We start from the raw sequence: 19735 nt of genomic DNA, 5'->3' as shown, positions 1-19735 counted from the left end.
GGTACGTAGACTCCTAGTGGGACCTAGTTGTGCACCTTCAATTTTGGTTGCATTCGGGTGTTCCTAAGGGGGACGTTTGCCCCTGTTTGAGAGGAATTTATTGTTAATTTCGATGTAAACTCAAGTGGTGTTGTAATTTGTCGGACACTTGACGATATATCGCCAGTCTTTAGGTCACCAAGTTTTGTCGCCAACTTGGCGACAAATTTGGCAATTTTTTTTTAAATTTTAAATTTGATTTCAATTTGGCCACTGTTGGTGATATTTAGAGAGTAAACAATTGAATCGCATTAAAATTGTCAGCAATGGGGAAATGACGTTAAATTGGAGCAAAAGGAAGTCATGTGATGCACATCATCAGCTCGTTTAAAAAGTGTTAAGAAACGGTGTAAACCTTGTGAAAAGTATGCCAGAAAGACTTAAAGTGCTCATCAAGAACAAGGGAATGCACACTAAATATTAGATAACTGTTTCACTGTTCGATAATGTCTCTATAGTTATGTAATCAATAAAGAATTTGCTTTTAAAACAGTCTTAGTCTAAGAATTTGACCAGCACTGTAAGTGTAAAATTTTTTAATTTGGAGGTAATCAGTACAATTGGTAGGAGAACCTCTCCTCTGTATTAGAGTGAAAGATGGTACTAGGAGCTTTGGTGGGTGCTGCTGTACAGCATGATTTGGGGAAAAATTCAATGAAAGCCTACCGAGAATGTTTAACACATTTTACTCGAAACGTCAAAAGGTCCACTTATATTCCTTCACTGCCTCATATAATCCCATAATAAGAGTAAGATATCCTACTGTTGCTTACAAGTGACGATATATTTTCAAGTTATATGTTTGACTTTTAAAATCTAGATGATACATTTACGGTAAGTTCTCTTTTGGTTGCATGTAACTGAATGAGTCCAAATTTAGAAGAAACATAGTAATTTTTGAATGAAAATTTAGCTGTACGGTTTAAAAATAGTACCTCATAGTGCCCTGAAATTCAAAAAGAAAACGGCATATTCATACACACTGTACTCTATACAAACCTAACATTGAACTTTAACTTTGACTTCATACATTGTTACGATATTTAGAGCGCAAAAGCTATTTCAAAGTAAGGTGTTTAAAAGTTTCCTAAAAGTAAAAGAGAAATTGTGCACTTAGCTCAAAATAACAATTGTACAGCCAAAAGTAACGATCGAATAGGTGGCACACACGGTATACACTGGTTAAAAAATCTCATTTTGTACTTGTACTGCACTTCTAACTCCGTTCTATCAAAAATTACAAGGAATTTACCTTAAGTATTGCATCCATGAAGAATTTCCCACAAAAGATTTAAATCTTAATTTTATTTTAAATGATCCATGAATTAACTTTGAATCTAGGTTTTTTTTTCTATCACTTGTGTACAAAATTTATGTGTATACTGCCCGAATCTGTACTTTTAATCCGCAATTTGTATTTTACAGTGCTTGTCATTTGCTGTCCTTCTTACTTTTTAATTGAAAACGCAAAACATGAAAGTTTTTGGAGAGAAAATACACTTATAAGATTTTTTGAAACTAAATATTTTGCATTTTTGTTCTCTTCTAAGAGTCATGAAAGCATATTCTTTTCCGTAAAGAAGTTTTCGCTTTTGCGCCATTAGAAGCGAAACCGGGTTTGTTTACAAACTGCAGCCAACGTTTCCCTCTTCTGTTTTTGTTATTTTCGCTGCCGGTACATGATGCAATACAACTCGTTTTTGTCAACACTGTTAGTATAGTGCTACTGTCGCAGCTGAGTGTGTATCGCAATGTCGAAGAAGGTAAGTCAGCCGATTAATATTATCAAATTTTGGGGAAAGGTGGATAGGGTATTTTACTGAATGTCATTCGCAATCAAGATTGAAAATTTAAATTCTTTAAAATGAATAAAATTAGAAAATTTTTAAGTGTCTATCATCAAAATAATATTTTACTGAACGCCTTTTGCAGTAAAAACTAAAAGGCTTAATTCTTCTTTTAAAAAAATCTTATTATCTTTAAAAATTAAAATAAATAAAATTCTCTTTTCTTTCTTTAAAATAAATAAAATTTTAAGTGTTTATCATGTATTTGCTTTTTTGAACGTTATCGAGAAAAGAAGACTCAACCTTTTCGAGAGGAGGCGGGGGGGGGGGGGGACTTCAACACATTAGAGCAGCGTTTCTCAACATTTTTAAAACGCGGACCGGCAAGCGATTTTGAAAAAAAAAAAAAAAAATCGCGTTTTTCGTTGTTTTTTTCTTTCTTTCTTTCTTTTTTTTTTTGCAAGTTATTTATTTATTTATTTTTGCGAAAAACAAACAAACTTACATTTTTGCACCGTTTCAAACATGTGAATGCGCTTTACAGGCCGGTGAGCTTTTTCCACTTTTTTCTTTTTCTAGTTTTGTAAAGAAGAAAAAACAATTTGGACTCAAAGACTGCTATATACTTTTAAACGAAATTTTGTGAGCGACTGAGTTTTTTTTCTTTTTTTTACAAAATGTAGCATTAATATGAAGCTTTACTTGATGTTAAAATATTGTTACAAAAAAACATTTGAATGTTAAGAATAAGGTAAGTAATCATTGTAATAATAATTACGGAATTAATAAACATCGATGAAAAATCATCGAAAAATATGATAGCTGAATCATAAAGCTCGGGCAAAAGATGTAGTCCCTAAAGAATATTATTTTTTGTTTTTGGCTAAGGACATTTTTTTAATGTGAACTAGAAATAATCTCTGAGGACCGGTCAAACAGTTCTGCAGACCGATGCCGGTCCACCGAAGACCGGGTGAGATAGCTACATTATATGATAAACACTAAAGTTTCGTCGACTAATAAGTAAGTATGTTAAATTTCTCCCCTATAAATGTTTAAGGCTTCTTTTCTCGATAGCATTTGACGAATTTTTTTTTTCTTTCCAATTTAATACTACAAAGGAAAACGATGCTCATCGGTCATATAAACTAAACAATGTTTTTAAAAAACAACCTCAGTTTTTAATTTCAACATAATTCATATTATTTTAAGCTATTTATGAAAGCTGGATGGAAAATTAACTACATTTATATTTGATGCGATAAATGACTATATTTAGCACTAATGCGAATTTCTCTTGAAAATATTATACAAGGTTAGCACAAATATATATATATATATATATATATATATATATATATATACCTCAATTAAAATAACTAATTCATGAAATTAAAGAAAAAATTATCGAGGTTCTTTTTTTCAGTTAGAAGTGTTCTTAGTCTGACAGTTTATTACTAGACAAATAAAAAAAATCTGTGATTCAGTTTGCTATATATATTGCAGAGTGATTTCTTTTTTTGGAGGGAGGCTGAGATCAAAACACTATATTATAAAAACACTATAAAAATTTCAATAAAGCATTTTTTACGGCATTCCAAACGAATGACAGGGTGTTACTACACAACTGCACTGTACTAAAATTACTGAATGTGTTGAACAATTGCATTATAGATCAGATGTTTGTTGTACAAAAAAAAGCTTATATATTGAACACTTGTAACTAAAAAAACTTGATACAGTCTGACCACCGATGAGATGGAAAGCCTTACATCCGGTTTACAGGCGGAAGTGGTCGCATCTGTTACTTTTCAGGGATGCCCGCTTTTGCAGATTTGTGTTAGCTTCTAAATTAAGTAAAGTGGCCATTCAAATGTACGAAACACGTGCGTCAGAACTAGTTTTAACTGGATGATTACCAATTCCATGTCAACTGTGGTCAGGCAGTATGTTTATCTACAGTTTAAAATATTAATTATTTTAATACGTGTTATAGTTTCGACATAGTATTTTTTTTTCAATCCCTTTCATCTTTTGTACTAACCCAGTATACGTTGGAATATAATTTCCAAGCATATCCAAATACGCTGCTCATTTTATGACTTTTACCATAGATATTCCTAGTATGATTTCAAATCGTTCCAACTTTGCAGTGTGACAGATTTTCAATATCACAATTGCCGTTATTAACGTTATTGAGATTATGTAAACACTAAACATGTAAAAGTTCTACTGTTTTAAAGTTGCATGTTGCAGCAAACTCGAATAAGAATAGTATTCACATCAATTTCAGATTCGCAGCTGCTTTTTTGGAATCATCTTCATTTTTTCCCTCATGACACTACATTTTGTAATGGTCAACTTGTATTTTGGTAGAAAAGAAACTAATCGTTCTTCAGGTAAGACAACACCTTCATTATTTTATAAAAAATACACTCAGGCTTGAAATTTTGGCAGCAAAGTCATAATGCAATAAAATGTGTCACAAGATTCATGCTAATGTCACCTATTTACTTCCATACTTTTTTCATATACAAATGGCTGTAGGTATGCTCGAAAAGTGACAAACCTTAAGAGCCAGTTTTTTAAAGGATCAGGCAGGCTGGATAGTTGATATTTTTGATTTTGCTGAAATTTTCAGGATATGTCCCTTATTTAAAACTACTTGAAGCACGTGTTTTTTTTTTTTTTTTTTTTCAAAAGAAATTTTTTTTTTAAGTTTTTGGAGGTCAAAGTTGGATTTTGTTCGTTTTTTAAAGAAAAACTTACCAATTTACATAGGCTAATACTTTTTACTTTAAGAGTGAATCGTAGCACTGGCAATTATTTTGTGTTCTACTATATCCTCGATATCTGTTCGAACATAATTAGTTGTGGTTGACTCCTTACGCAAAGGTCAATGATCATTCAAAGTTGTACGGAGAAAAGTCTTTTTTTCTGCAACTTTGCCGTCGCAATCTTCTTGTGCCAACAGGGAGCCACAGTAGTTTTTTGTTTAGTAAACACAGTTTTCTCTCTGTTTAACGACGCTCCATTTAACGACTTTCTCTATTTAACTATTAAAGTATTGGCCTATGTAAATTGGTATGTTTTTCTTGAAAAAACGTACGAAGTCCTACTTTAATCCCAAAAAAACTTAAAGATTTTTTTTTTGAAAAAATAAAAAAACACATGTTTAATTATTTTAAATAAGAGACACAACCTGAAAATTTCAGCTAAATCAAAAATGTCAACTATCTAGCCTGCCTGAAAAAAAAAAAAAAAAAAAAAAAAAAAAACTGGCTCTTAAACTAATCAGAAAGCGAAGAAAGGGAAGAATCTTTTTCACATGTGAATGAAAACATTGCTTTCGTCAGTAAACAGGGAACCAATGAAAAAAAATGCTGACCAATGTTAAAATTTAGAATTCAAAGCACGGCAAAATACTCTTGACTTCTAAAATATACTCCACAGAAATAAAATTTTGCTCCCAAGTAACAACAATCAGCTCGCTACGGCATCCAAAAACTACCATTTCATACTTAAAAGGCATCATGAGTCTAAAACAGCTAAAACACGGCTAAAGTTATACACAGGTACCCAGGTACCTAAATTATAGTGCCTAGAAAGAATAGTGTGCCGATCGGCGCTTTTTCCCCTTCGATTCTTGAAGACAAAATGTATGAAAATCGCTAGAGGGCAGTGCGGTCGAGGTGTACGTTCAATTTCGCGGTGTTTACATTAGTAGACGCGGGATTTTGTTACAATTTAGTTCCGCGTTTCTCTTTTTTACTTTTATTTCGTGAATATTTCATGAAACAGCGTTTAAGGCTTTTAATGGAGGCATCAAAGTTTAATATTAGAAGAAGTAAAGCTTCATCTTGTTTCGTACCAGGGTGCAAAAGTGGATACAAAACATGCAAAGAAAAAGTTTCGCTTTTTAAAGCTCCAGCAGATGAAGAAAAACTAAAGAAGTGGGACTCGTTAATTCCCAGGTTAGATAAAGTTTTTGATAAATATTGCTCAATTTGTGGTCTGCATTTCGAAAAACATTTTATTGAAACGCATAATGAGCATATTATAAATGGTGAGGAAGTTTTGATTCCCCGGGGAAAACTTTTTTTAAAAGACGAGGCAATTACGACAATTTTCCCAAATCTGCCAACATACTTTACTAGAAAAATACCAAAGCAAAGGTCCATCAGGAATTATGCAGTTAAGAAAAATGTTCCCTGTTTGAAAAAAATAAACTTGATCTTTCCGCAGATGAAACTGAAATAACCACGTATAAATCTATTCTAGATGAAATTGTTCATATTAATTTGCCTAACGAATATTGGGTTTTTATGAATTTAAAACAATCTCCAAATATTGTAGTTTTTGTATATAATGAAAATTATGTGGAAAATAATATTGACGATAAAAAGATCATTATTGAAGTAGAAGAAAATTTACAAATCAATGCTACTATTTTGGTCAAAGGTGTAAAAGTAGATTATCCTGTTCTTCGACTCAGACTGAGAAGCCCTGATAATTTTAATTAGCTTCAAGAATTTAGAAGCAGTTTTATTTTGTAACTAGCGGTACCCGCACGACTTTGTCCGAAGGAGAAAATTAAAAGGTCATTTGATTAGCCTGTATATTTACAAATAATGGATGATGAATTTCTCGCCAATTGGCTATGTTCATTCGCTCTTCTCATGTTACGATTCCACGTCAGGATAATTTCGTAATTTACTCGTCCATCTTATGATAATTCTGCTTCGGAAACTGTTTTTAAAATTAAAAAATAAAAAAAGAACAAAATCGAATTTTCGAAAATTCGCTTCGAGGTGCACACCCCCATGCTACAAACTAACTTTGTGCTAAATTTCATGAAAATCGGCCGAACGGTATAGGCGCTGTGCGCGTGCGTCACAGGGATCCAGACAGAATTCCGGACAGAAATCCAAACAGAGAGACTCGGCTTTATTATTAGTAGAGAAATAAGAGACGCGCTGTTATTGAATACTTAGGGGCCATTCATTAATTACGTAAGGATGATTTTGGCAATTTTTGACCCTCCCTCCCCCATGTAAGGGTACGTAAGAATTTTCACCCCCCCCCCCCATTCTTATGTAAGATTCCATTTCGTTTTTCAAAATGATAAAATAACAAATCTTGAATCGTTACATCACTGGAATCGTTATTAAATTCACATTATTAAATTAAACCTTTTGCGTAAAGAAATAGTTACTGAAAAGAATCTAAACTGAATGTTTTTTCGACTTTTTTTTTTTTTGATGTAATATTAATTACAAATAAAACATGCCGTACGCAATGCGACTCCTTTATTATATTTTACACTATAAATTCTTTGTAAAACAAATGAAAAAACATCTTATCCTAACACGTTTCTTACCTTCCAGACGCAAATGGAACATAATCTCTGCCAAATCACTTGACCGCGCAATGTCTAATGTGAAATATCGACTTGGAAAATATTATGTAAGAATGAGTTTGACCCTCCCCCCCTAAGGTACGTAGAGGCTTTTCCAAACCCCCTCCCCCTTGGGACCCTTACGTATTTAATGAATGGGCCCTTATAGTCTACTATTTTCATTGAAGTAAGGTAGTTTTATAATAAGGTAATAAGGTAATTTTATATGCTTCAAAAAATAAACAAACACCCATGTAACAATTAGCACTTATTACAGAATTTGTCTTTTGCGCAGAAATAAGTTTAATCCGAAAAACGGGGTTTTTAAACTGCGAAATCATCATGCAATCGCTGATTTAAAACGAGTCTGATTGAGGAGCATAACGTACTACTCGAGTGCAGCGCCATCTGGATTTTCCTCAGATCTGACCTCACTTTTTCCCCGCCGATCGGCACACTACTCTTTCTAGGCACTATACCTAAATTTATTCATCAGAGAATGTTTCGCAATCATAGCGCGCCTCCGCATAGTAAAGGGAAGGTAAAAGCATGGATATGAAGCCTCAACTTCGTTTTCAGATCACATACGTCTATTAATATTAAGTATTGATGAAATTAGTATATTTATAAGGTGTTGATAAAATGTAAGTGATTGTGACCTGAAGCATTTACCCGTAGATCGACAACAAACTGATAGAAAAAAAAAATCATTACATGATCAAACAAATGCTGCATCAAAGTGAACATTCCTTAGTTTCAATACTAAAAAAATTAGTGTTGCCACTAAAAGAGAATATCACAAAAATAATAATTTGACCTCATATAGTCCATACACGTATATGGGTCATTTCACGGTATTTTGGACAATTATGTAAGGGTAACATAATTTTTTTGGCCGTAAATTTTTAATTGTTTGATTAGCATGTTCTTATATTTTGAGTTTGTCCTACCAACACACAAACTCAAATTAAAATAATTTGCAAATCAAACAGTAAATTAAAAAGTTACGGCAAAAAATGTCAAGTTACGGGCTTTAGATTTGTCCGAAATACTGTGAAATGGCCCCTATACATACGTTCATGCATTCGCTTTGAATTTTATTTTTATTAATACCACTTTTTGTTTTATGGATTTATTATTTTTTTCTTTTTTGTAACTTGTCCTTTTTTCGCATGCATGAACAGACTGGAATGATGGCGATTACCTTGGAATAGACGGTGAATTTACACCGTTCCCCATTCATTGCTCTACGTGTGCTCTTATTGGAATGTCAGGTAAGTTTTGAATTTTCTTTCAAATTCATGAATGGAATAAAATAAGTTTTGCATTTAAATGGACATGGAATCCTGCGTTCTGAGTTTTCAAAATCTGAAGTGGGATGTTAGAAAATAGTAAAAGAAGTTATTTAAACAGACATCAAGAAAAATATGTTTTTTTGAGAAATCACGATTGCTTATTGTTTTCACTTGACGATTTTGAATTCCTATGATTTTATTTTCCCCCCGCTTCCCTCTGCAGCACCACCGTCGGCCGGCCTCACAATACTGCTCCTCTAGCGAAAACCGTATCCAGGTTGCGTCAATATCCTACACTTACACGCATACATACACGCATCTACACACGCACACATACACGCATCTACACACGCACACATACACGCATCTACACACGCATTTATACACACACACACACATACACCCACACACACACAAACACACACACGCATACATACATACACCTACACATACACACAATTACCCAAACACTCATGACTGTACACAGACACAAACACACATGCCAACACACACATACACATACCCCCACACACAAACATACATACACACAACTACCCACACACATACACAGACCCCTCCCACACACAAACAAACATACCCCCTCCCCCACACCCACGCCTGCATACACACACACACTCGTGATTGCGAAAAACATAATTTGAATTCAAGATGTCAAAGTTCAAATTAATTTTTTCATTTTTTTTTTTTTTTTTTGACTTTAACATCATATCCAACTTCGCCTCTAGTGAGTTCATAATGAAATAAAAGCCTTCCGGGCTTTTCATTCAGCTCCAAAGAGTTAAAAGCTTGTCTGCATCTGCAACCAGTTTCATTTGTTTTCCAGTAGACTGCAAAGGTAACTTTTTCCATGCTGCTGGTGTTCGACTTTATCTGCCTACCCGATTTTGTTCGAAGTCTCCAAAATATACGTTACCTTCTAAATCAGTTTTTTACGTAGTACCCTTTGAAATTATATAAAAAACAAGAAATAAGTTTCCGATATGGAAAAAAATAACTTAGAGTTGGTTGGGGTAAGTGGGACCCCTTTTGAGAATAGTTCGTTTTTGAAACCTTATACAAAAGTTTTGAAACAAAAAATTTAAACTTATTGTCTTATTTTATCTTGGACATTATTAACAAATAAAAGTTCATCATTATTTTCTAAAATAACGCTTTAAATATTCTTAACCATTTTAGTAAAAAAAAATCGGATTAGTGTCCCACTTACCCCTTAGGAAGGGGTAAGTGGGTCACCCCCTTTTATTGACATTTAAATGAAGCATATCTAAAAAAGGAGTAATGGGGTCTTACATGATAAAGTATGTAAATTTCTAGTGTGAATTATTTTTTTGTAAATGCATTCATTTATGTGAGATATTTAAAACGAAAAACAAAACAATTTCGTTTGTGAAATTTATTGAAAGCGTATAGGTATACATTTTTACTTTTACATATAATGGTGCGTTTAATCAACGTAATGCAGTTGATTAAGATCAATTTGAATAACTTTGCCAGAACTATAAGTTGAAAAAGAAATTGGAAAAAGAAATTGGAAATTGAAAAGAATTGGAAATGAATGCGTCTATGTGAAGTTAGCTAAGGAAGATCCATTATCTCTTAATCCTCAGTAATTATTTCAGGATTAGTATTAATCTGCACTGTGCTAATAAGAAGTGTCCCCATTTCTATTCGTTCTTTCAAATTCAACAGTATGTATTGATTTGTATTATCAATTTCCAACGTTCAGACCTACTTAAATCTTAATGACTTTTTTTTCATGCATGTTTCACAAATACATAATCACCAGCTTTAGCCATTTTTGTAGCTGAACTATCAATTCCTACTAAGTCATCATAGTTATCTTGTATTTCACCAATGCAAATATTTAATTAGAGTTGCTTTTGATTTTGAAATCCCCATTAATGTAGGGGGACCCACTTACCCCTTAGTGAGGGAGCCCACTTACCCCGTATAGCAAAAATGTACGGGGTAAGTGGGACCCTTCCTCTTCAACACTTATTATTAATATTTTATGCAAAAATTCCTGTTGCTGTATGAACTTTAAGTTAAACTATACGTGAAAAATTCATTATCATAAAAAAATAATAATAACTAATCTGGAAACACTTCTTTGAAAAATGTTGCTTGAAATCGCAGAAAAACATTTTTCAGAATATTTTTTTTTTTTTTGAATAAGTGCTATGACCTATAAAAAAAAATTCCACGAATCCCAAATATGTGCAAAACCAATAACTGTGATGAAATTTAACATGATCAGTGCAAAAAAGTTTGAAAACTTTATTCATATTTCAGTTTTTGGGGGGGGGGGGAGACTCACTTACCCCAGTGATCCACTTCCCCCAACCAACTCTATAATTTTTTCCTATCCAATACATTTTTTTAAAAAAATTACCTCCCAAATAAGAAGGCAAGAGTCTAAGTCTTTTTTTATTGTCATTTATGTATGTATGTATGTATGTATATATGTATGTATGTATGTATGTATGTATGTATGTATTATTATTATTATTATTTTGTAATCAATCCCTAAGACAAAAATTTCCATTCTCAAGATAGAGTTAGCTTATATTAAACAATTATATTTTTATTTCTATTTTGAAACTTAAAGAAATCTTTAATCAGTTATTTTACTGCAATATCGTACTCTAATCAGTCTTCAATTATAATATTAAAAAAGTAACGAAATGCTAACTGCAATTGTTTGACGTCTTACTTCAAAATTTATTTTAAAGAAAAAATGTAATTTAACTGCAGTTTTCAATGCTTCACAATGCAATAGTAATATAGTTTTTTTAAACAATTTTGTAAAATAATTCTTTCGAAGGCTTTATGTAAAAAAGTTATTGTTACACTTGGATGGTATCTAACCTAATCAAAATATTTTGTATTGAACATAATTTTACTATTTAAATTATGCCTTCGTTATTTCTCAAACTAAATGCTCTACTATTATTGATGTCGAAAATATTTTGCATCTATCGACATATTTTATTTATTAAAGAGTTACTGACATATTTACTCTCAAAAAAAAAAAAGAAAAACATCTACTCATTGAAGCTGAAAGATTCAACAATGATTGAGATCTTTGATTAAAGTTATCAAAAACATTACTGTTTTGCAGACCTAGTTCAGAATTTCGTCATGATTACGTTGTTAGAAAAATAGTTTCGCGTTAATAGGAAAACTAAACAGCACTTAAGCTGCAGATTGCGCTTTAGTATTGATTTGGTTACGCAGTCGATCTCGCTTAAATCGAGTATTATATATTTGCTCGTTGTAACCGATTGCTCGTAAAAAACAAGTTCGCGAAAGGTTTCATTAAAAGTCATACCAACATGCTTTTGTTATTTTCTTTTTATTTCTATGCAGTACTAAAGAAGTTAGTTAATTTGCTTTTAACTAATTGACTGTTTCATATGCTATGGTTTTCGAGGAATACTCATGAACCGAAACATCGTCATGTGCGCCCCTGGCTTCGAAAAATGTATGAACTTTTTCCTGCACATCAAAAGCTATTGAGTATGTTGAGGATTGTTTCATTTGTTTTTCATCTGCATTGGCTTGAATTTCAACTACAATATTCTCGGAAGTATACCTAGGAAGTGATAACATTTGTATCAACAAAAATACGTAATTTTCAAATGCTTCTCTACTCCACTAATTTAAGGCGTGGTCTTTATAACGTCACAAATGATGCAATTTGGCGCATCTTTCTGCTACGTTTCCACGTTATGATAATCAAGCAGCGAATTAAAATTGCGCTCTACGCTTGCTATCAACCATATCGTTGCCAATACACGTGAGTAAAGATGCGAATTAAATATTTTCTTCTGTGAATGGCAACATTGAATGACATTTCATCATTTGTGATGTCACACGACAGAAGTGTAAACAATGAAAGCGAAACGATTTAAGTATTTTTTAAAAATATTAAACTTAAATAAATTATTTAAAAAATGGTCAGATCCTATGTTTTTAAGCATGCTCTTTCAGAAAAAAAAATACTTTTAAAATTTTGGAAACGACCCCATTGTAATATAGTGGATTTTATGCTCCAAAAAAGGAGACTTTCTTTTATTTCTTATCTTAAATTTTATTTATTTAAATTTTGTTGTCTCGTGTTCTAATGTTTTTCAATTCGTTCAATTGTATTTTTACTACGCCTTAAAAAAAGGAAGAAAAGTGTGTCCATCAGTCTATTAATCTGAGATTAACGCTAAAGGGATACGCTAAAAGGTGTACAACATTGAATGTAAAAATAAATATAATCTATATGCTGCACAATTGAGACTTGACTGAAATTTGTTTTCAGGTCATCTTCTAAATTCCTCACTTGGTAAAGAAATTGACGATGATCACTTGTGCGTTTTCCGACTGGGATTTTCACCAACTAAAGGATTTGAGCTTCATGTTGGATCTCGAACTACCGTGAGAATTGTGGATAGTTTTCGGTAAGATTTCTTTACAATTCAGAGTTGGTGTAAATGAAACGTTGTTTGAATGGACATAGATTTGCGCATCGCTCTGTATTCAGGACATTAACCCTTTCTGCTTTGTATCGCAACCTGCGAATAAAAATCGTTCATTAATGACATCGTAAACGATCAGAACAATAACTGCTGATCAAACAAAGCACAGCTTAATAACCACCACCCTGTACTACATTCCAGGGTCTCCCATACTTATCACTGCATGTGGTATGAACGGTTGGATGCAGTGGTGCCCACAGGGGAAACTTATGGTGCAAGTTGCGCCACCAAAATTTTGGGAGGGGATTTAAAAAAAAAATTTCATTTATTTTTAAATCAAATTATTAATTGTATTTTATTTTATTGTATTCTGTTCATATTTCATTATATTTATTTATTTAGTTCGCGCGCGCGTGTGTGTGTGTGTGTATGTCATTGGCGTAGCACAGAATTTTCTAATAAAATAAAAAAAAATAATTAAAAATAAATTTTAAAAATATTAAAAAAAACATATAAAAAATAAAAAAGAGCTACAAATGAAGAAATAAAAAGGGAAAGGAGGTTGAGAATTTTTTTTTTTGGGGGGGGGGATTTGCACCATTGAACTTGGGGGGGGGATGGGCACCCCTGGTTGGATAGATCTCTCATGACAGCTCCGTTTTTGCCAATTAATTCTGAATGAGAAGAACTACAACAGATCAATTAAAGAATGATACTGATGTTGGTCATTACCAGGGATGGCCTTTCGTTTTTGTAAGACGCGTCTTCATGTCGCACAACAAGCATTGCTGTATAAGTTAAGAGATAAAGTGATGGTTCGTTACATATCTTCTCCAGACTTGTCTTCTATTATGTGATTTCATGTAGTATCAAAAGCGTACAATAAAAAACGACAAGTACGCTACGTTTTCTCTGGTACACTTTTTGATTCATTTTATAGCACTCATGCACAAAAAAAAAAAAAAAAAAAAAAAAAAAAAAAAAAAAAAAAAAACAGAGTTTTTTGTAGCTTGTCCATCAGAGACCAAGCCTAACTTCAGACTTGTTAGCATGAGCATGTTTAACAATTTTTAAGGTGCTTGGAGTGTTTACAGACCAAATTATATCTTTCTGGGGGTTATGAGTTGGTTGAATGGTAAATCATAGGTATCTCTTTTTTTTTTTCACAGCGCAGACTTGCGGCCCGTCTCAAACGTTTCTGGAATCTTTGGAGCTATACAAATTAGTTTTCTTCAGCAAGAGGGTGAACTTTTTGGAACTTGTAAAAATTATGTTTGAGCTCTGTTTTTACTCTTATTCGCACGGATCGGTCACAAATGCCCCCCGTCTCACGAACGACTTCTCTCGTGGAAATCCAAGCATTTTATTGAACTCACTTTTGGATGACCTGACGATTAACCGAAATGTTCACTGTTCATTTTTGTATACTTCCTGGACATCGACTATCATTTCCAAGCCAATTAAAGCGGCATACTGATTCAAATACTGTTTACCGAGGCACAACAAGCATGCGAACTGTTGTTCTACTTGCTTAATCAACTTTAAAATATCTTATATTGTAAATCATGGAGATATATTTTAAATTATTTTCTATTAAATTGAGGGACAAAAATAAATAAAGACTCTCGTTAAAAAGAAATTCGTTTACTTCCATTCGATAATGCAAACTTTGTCCGAGCTTTTTTGCCGCACCCTGTATACTGCCGTGCTAAGTACTAAAGTGGAATCTGCAATTGAGCTCAAACTGAGATATTGTGTTTTAAAGTTTGGCTCATCCATATATTTGATTCAGATGTCATTTTTTTCCCAGAATGTTTTTAAAAAATAGTTCCTGATCAAATGATCCCAAAACATTTTATTTATTAAGTAAATACGAAACAGAACAACTTGGGTACAATAACTAAATTTTGTTCAAAAGTTCAGGTATGACTACTTTTACTACTGCGCTTAGTACAACTGTATAGTTAACTGAAACGTTCAGCTTTAGAAACCATTACGCGGTTTTGTGAAGATAAAGAAAAACCAGTTTAGTGTTTGGACTTAGACAGGATTTGAAAAAAATAGAAATAAATAGCTTTCATTTTCAGATAGTAAAGTTAAATTGCAAGGGCTAAATCATACTTATTTTTCTTTCAAACAATATCAATCATATTTGAAAGTCAATAATTGCTATAATTATTTCAAGTTTCAAAGGCAATCTAAAATAGAAAATGCAGTTGTTATGATTATATGTGTTTGACATACCTTACCGATTGGATTGGATCAACGACGATTTGAGATATTTCTGGTGTTTGACCAAGAAAACTCTCAACAAAAAACTTGTTATAAAACAAAAAGGCTATTTTTTTTCTAATTAACTTACCTTTATGCGTATTTCTGTCGAGCAGATAAAGAAGATGTGTGGATTGCATATATTTTGTAGTTTGTAGTGCTCAACCCTTTATAAGTTCCAAGAAAAACAAACTAATAAGAAACCCTATTTTTAACTATAGAAAAATCAATTTTTACATTTTTTCCAATTTTTCCAGTAGAAAACCCGGAAAAAAACATTTTTTTCCCCACCACTTCGAAATTTCCGGAAATTTTACATCTCTAACCCCAGACCACTTATTTGTGTACGCATACTTTTGATCCGCCTTCCGATTTATGATATGTGTTTATGTTTTAATAATGAACCCCCTCCATAACCATAAGCTGGATTAACGACCTTGATACTCATCCGTCGTAAGTGTGGTAAATTTATCTTTTGTTGTTTCCTCTAAAAAATATCATGTTGTTATCAAACTTCTACAAACAAGAATTATATTTTTTCTCGATCGTTCAAAAACAGAAACTGCAGAAATTGCGATAAACGATCATATCCTTCCTCCCAAATTAGAATGTAACCGAAATATCTGAAGATTATTTTTAGGAACAATCTTAACGTACTAGTTTTTTTTTTTTTTTTTACTGTTGAACCTTAAATGTTGTTTTAATATGCATCAAACTATAAAATAGTGCAATCTTTCTAAATCTTTCTCTGTAGTTGCTTGGACATCATTTACATAAGCGGATTTGGGCTGTGAATTCTGGGGGTGCAACAATATCGAAGTAGTGGGGGAGGTACGAACAGTGTTGCCAATGGCTATTAGGGCGACTATTCTAGTCAAAACATGGGCATGAACGACTATTTTGCAATCAATTGTAAAAAACGGTGACTATTTTACTGAATGTACCTTTCTTTTTCCTCCTAGGAGAAAAAAATATGTTAAAAAAAATGAAAAGCCGCTTATAAGTTTACCGTCTGGGGGGGGGGGGGGAGGAGGAAAAGTTTTACAGCGTTTAATTCTTGAAAAAATCATTTTAAAATGAGGGAAAATGAAATGTAATAAACATTCACGACCAGAAATATCTTGTTCACATTTTTGTTTAAAAAGTTTCGTTTTTGCGATCGCGATTTTTTTTTTAATGTATCGTTTTTCCAACTGCAATTTTTGTAAAGGGTTAGATTTTGCAAACGCTGTAAAAAGTTTGTTTCTACTACTACTTTTTTTAAAACTGTTTTTTGGTTTTTATTTTCTTGTATCCGTATTATGCATTCATTTTTTGAAAACAATGGCTAATTTTCTCTCGATCAAAAATATCACGATTGCTTTGCTTCTAGCTCTTTTTATACAATCAGTCCTCTACTGATGCATTTAATTAACAGTCGGACAATGAGAAATTATACCAGAATGTGTCAATACTGATTTCTCCAGTGTTTATTCAAAAGAGTTGGGCTAAAGTTTGGAATATATTTTTTAAAGTTTTCTTCTTCAAGGGTTGTTTAGGAAAAATTTGCTCCACGTATAGGTCTATCCCACTGCTGTGAGTGGTGTCTATTTATTGAAGTTTCATTGCATTAATATGATATAAATGATATTTTTTAATAGGTGGGAGACTATTTTAGAAACTAGAAACGTACCGAGTACCCGGTAACTACTCGGCACTTGGCCTACTCGGCCTATTTGCCGAGTACTCGGTATTCGGCCAAATTCTGATCAGATACTCGGCCAATACCGAGTAGTTGCAAAAAATTGAATATTGTCCAAGTCAGATACTAAAATTTATATAAAAAAAAAAAAAAAAAGAGAGCAAGCATTATATTCTGCAATCATTTACAATTAAAATTTATAAGTCAAATTTAAATTTTGAGAATAAAGAAGTTTGTAATGCTTCAATGGAATAAATCTTTATTCTAATGTCCCCAAAGTTAATAAAACTTATTTATTAAAAATTATGCAAAAAGGTAAGTATAGAAAATACAGAACCTTTATATTAAAAATGATTTTTTGCTACAAACAAAAATTAGTTATAAAAAATATAAAAATAAATTTGCTTAAGAAATAAAAGGAAATGAAACAACGTTAAAAGCACAGTGCAGGAACACTGCAGACACGTGTTTTGGCGTTACAAGGAATACCTTTTTCAATGCACAAAGTGGGAGCTCGTGGATTTAAAGGCATCCGACAAAAGCCGGATTTTTTTGTAGAATGTCTTTACATTCTTTAGCTCACATGTTATGCACTGAAAAAGACGTTCCTTGTAACGGGGGGGGGGGGGGCAGAAACACGTGTCTGCAGTCTTCCTGCACATTTGTTTTATCTGCTTTTAAAAATTATTTATGTTTGGCGGACTAGAACTATAATTGATTGGTATACAGTGAAACCCCTCCTAACGGACACTCCTCAAAGGTCCCCAAGACACCCCTCTTATGCGGACAATTTTTAATTCCCCAGTACCAATGCAAATAACATTATTAAACCCCTGTCCTGCGGACACCTCTCTATTGCGGACAAAAAAATTGTCCAGTTAGTGTTTGCATTAGAGGGATTTTACTGTAATTTGTTTTAATTCCAACTTGATTAATCATATCTTTTATTTATTTTTTTTTTTAATTTTAAAAATAATTTTTTTGTAAAATTTTTGACACAAACAAAATTGTTTATATAATGCGTAATTAAATTTCAGCAGGAATTTAGTTTTAAAAACTATTATATGGACAAGGAAGTCTATACTACTATTCCAATAATTTCAAAATTCACCACATGTGTGTCGGTGGTTCTTCTTAAAACATAATTGGTACTTGGTAACTCGGCCGAGTAGTGAAAGGCCGAGTACCGAGTTACCGAGTACTCGGTACTCGGCCAAAGTGCTACTCGGTACGTCTCTATTAGAAACTATTTTCTGCATATGGTAGCTATTTTTCATCGGCTACTAAAGCAACTATTTTTAGTAGAGGAACTCAGTGGCAGCCTTGGGGGGTATTCCCAGGACAAACAGGGGGTCTGGGGAAGGGGGGCATTCTTTCGGAAATCTTTGAAAATTTACAGTAAAAATGCTGTTTTTTAGTGGATTTCAGAGCGATTTTTTAGCACTGTTTGCTGGAATGATGTGTAAGGACTTGACTTTAAACAGTTTATATCGTTTATGAGAAAGTGTATTATTACAATAGTCACATTTTTTGACTTTATTAGCTATGGTTTCAAATAAAAGAAAATTGTACTGATTTTCCAATAAATACCCAATTACAGAATATACATACAGTAATTCTATAATACAGCACTGAATAATAAATCATTTAAGAAATGTGTTAATTTGATGCATGTAATTATTCATTGTCTTTCTTTTTAAATAGATAAAAATTCTTCTTAATGCGTAGCACAATTTCTCTGGCGACGTGTGTAGTGACCGGGTCACATAATAAACTGCATATCATTGTATTTTCGGTTAGCTTTCAAGTAAATTTACTTGCATTGTAGCTGTAGATAAATATAAGTTGTTTTACAAAATTCTTGAGGAGAAATTCAAATTTTCTCCTGATAAAATATATTTCATTCAATATTTTTTTTTTGAAAATCCGACCAAAAATGTTGGGGGTGCGGCGCACCCCCTGGCACCCCCGTAAATCCGCCTATGATCATTTAGTTTTAATTTTGCTTTCATTTACGTAGGTTTTATCCATTCTTGAAGCAGCCTTGGAAATTAGCGACTGGTCCATATAAGTCTGACATATGGATAGTGTTCGATCGACAAACGGGTGACATAAGTCGCTTCCACGGTCCCGTCCTCAGGGATCTGGTTAAAAAGATGAACTCTCGCTTTTTGTGGATGGCCCGGAGGGCAGAAAGAGATGTCTTGAAATCACTATCTGAAGCAAACCAGAACATTGGGTAACGATTGCTTGACAAAATACTCACTGTTATAAAGCTAAATGTCTTGTTTTGTGGAAATTCTAGGTTAAATTATGAGTCTTTCTTATAAATTAAATTATTTTATTTTGAGCAGGTTAAGAGGAGTTTCAGCTCTTTGGTTTGCAACAAAAATTATGAACGATGCAAAATGTGAAAAACTTGACGTCTATGGAATCCCTGATTCTAGAATTTGCAAGTAAGCAGACTATGCTCTTTATGGAAAAAACTAAATATAGTTTTACAAAATGCTTAAGCTTTTATTATTGAGAACACTGTAAGTTGTCTTACAATATGTTGTTTAGTTTTGAACTTCGTAGATTTGACGATAGAGCGTAGAACTTCTTAGCGTTTTCAGATTAGGTTGCTTTGATGTCTTTTTTTTTATTTTACGTCTAAGTAATATTATAAATTAATAATTTACAGAAATAAAAATAACATAGAATTTTTTTTTAATAGAAAATTGAAAAGTTTTGTTGGAACAAAGAGACATGCTTAATAAAGTAAAAATTTCCCG

The 19735-nt window shown here is 32.6% G+C and overlaps 1 protein-coding gene across 1 annotated transcript; it reads left to right on the top strand.

Moving 5' to 3' along the window:
• Nucleotides 1-1694: 1694 nt before the first annotated feature.
• Nucleotides 1695-19204, top strand: LOC129217027 (alpha-N-acetylgalactosaminide alpha-2,6-sialyltransferase 6-like). Its single transcript, XM_054851264.1, has 5 exons — nucleotides 1695-1802; nucleotides 4120-4225; nucleotides 8409-8498; nucleotides 12853-12991; nucleotides 18982-19204. Exons 1-5 carry the CDS (start codon nucleotides 1791-1793, stop codon nucleotides 19202-19204), a joined length of 570 nt encoding a protein of 189 aa, XP_054707239.1. The 5' UTR covers nucleotides 1695-1790.
• Nucleotides 19205-19735: the final 531 nt, after the last annotated feature.

The sequence above is a fragment of the Uloborus diversus genome, chromosome 1 (genome assembly GCF_026930045.1).
Source record: "Uloborus diversus isolate 005 chromosome 1, Udiv.v.3.1, whole genome shotgun sequence".
Lineage (NCBI taxonomy): Eukaryota > Metazoa > Arthropoda > Arachnida > Araneae > Uloboridae > Uloborus > Uloborus diversus.
This window is presented reverse-complemented; position numbering and strand designations above follow the sequence as displayed.

Bases quoted from the DNA above. Each gene is read 5' to 3' on its own strand.
- LOC129217027 (XM_054851264.1), top strand. The intron at 8,499-12,852 runs GTAAGTTTTGAA...ATTTGTTTTCAG, and splicing joins TGCTCTTATTGGAATGTCAG to GTCATCTTCTAAATTCCTCA. The intron at 12,992-18,981 runs GTAAGATTTCTT...TCATTTACGTAG, and splicing joins AGAATTGTGGATAGTTTTCG to GTTTTATCCATTCTTGAAGC.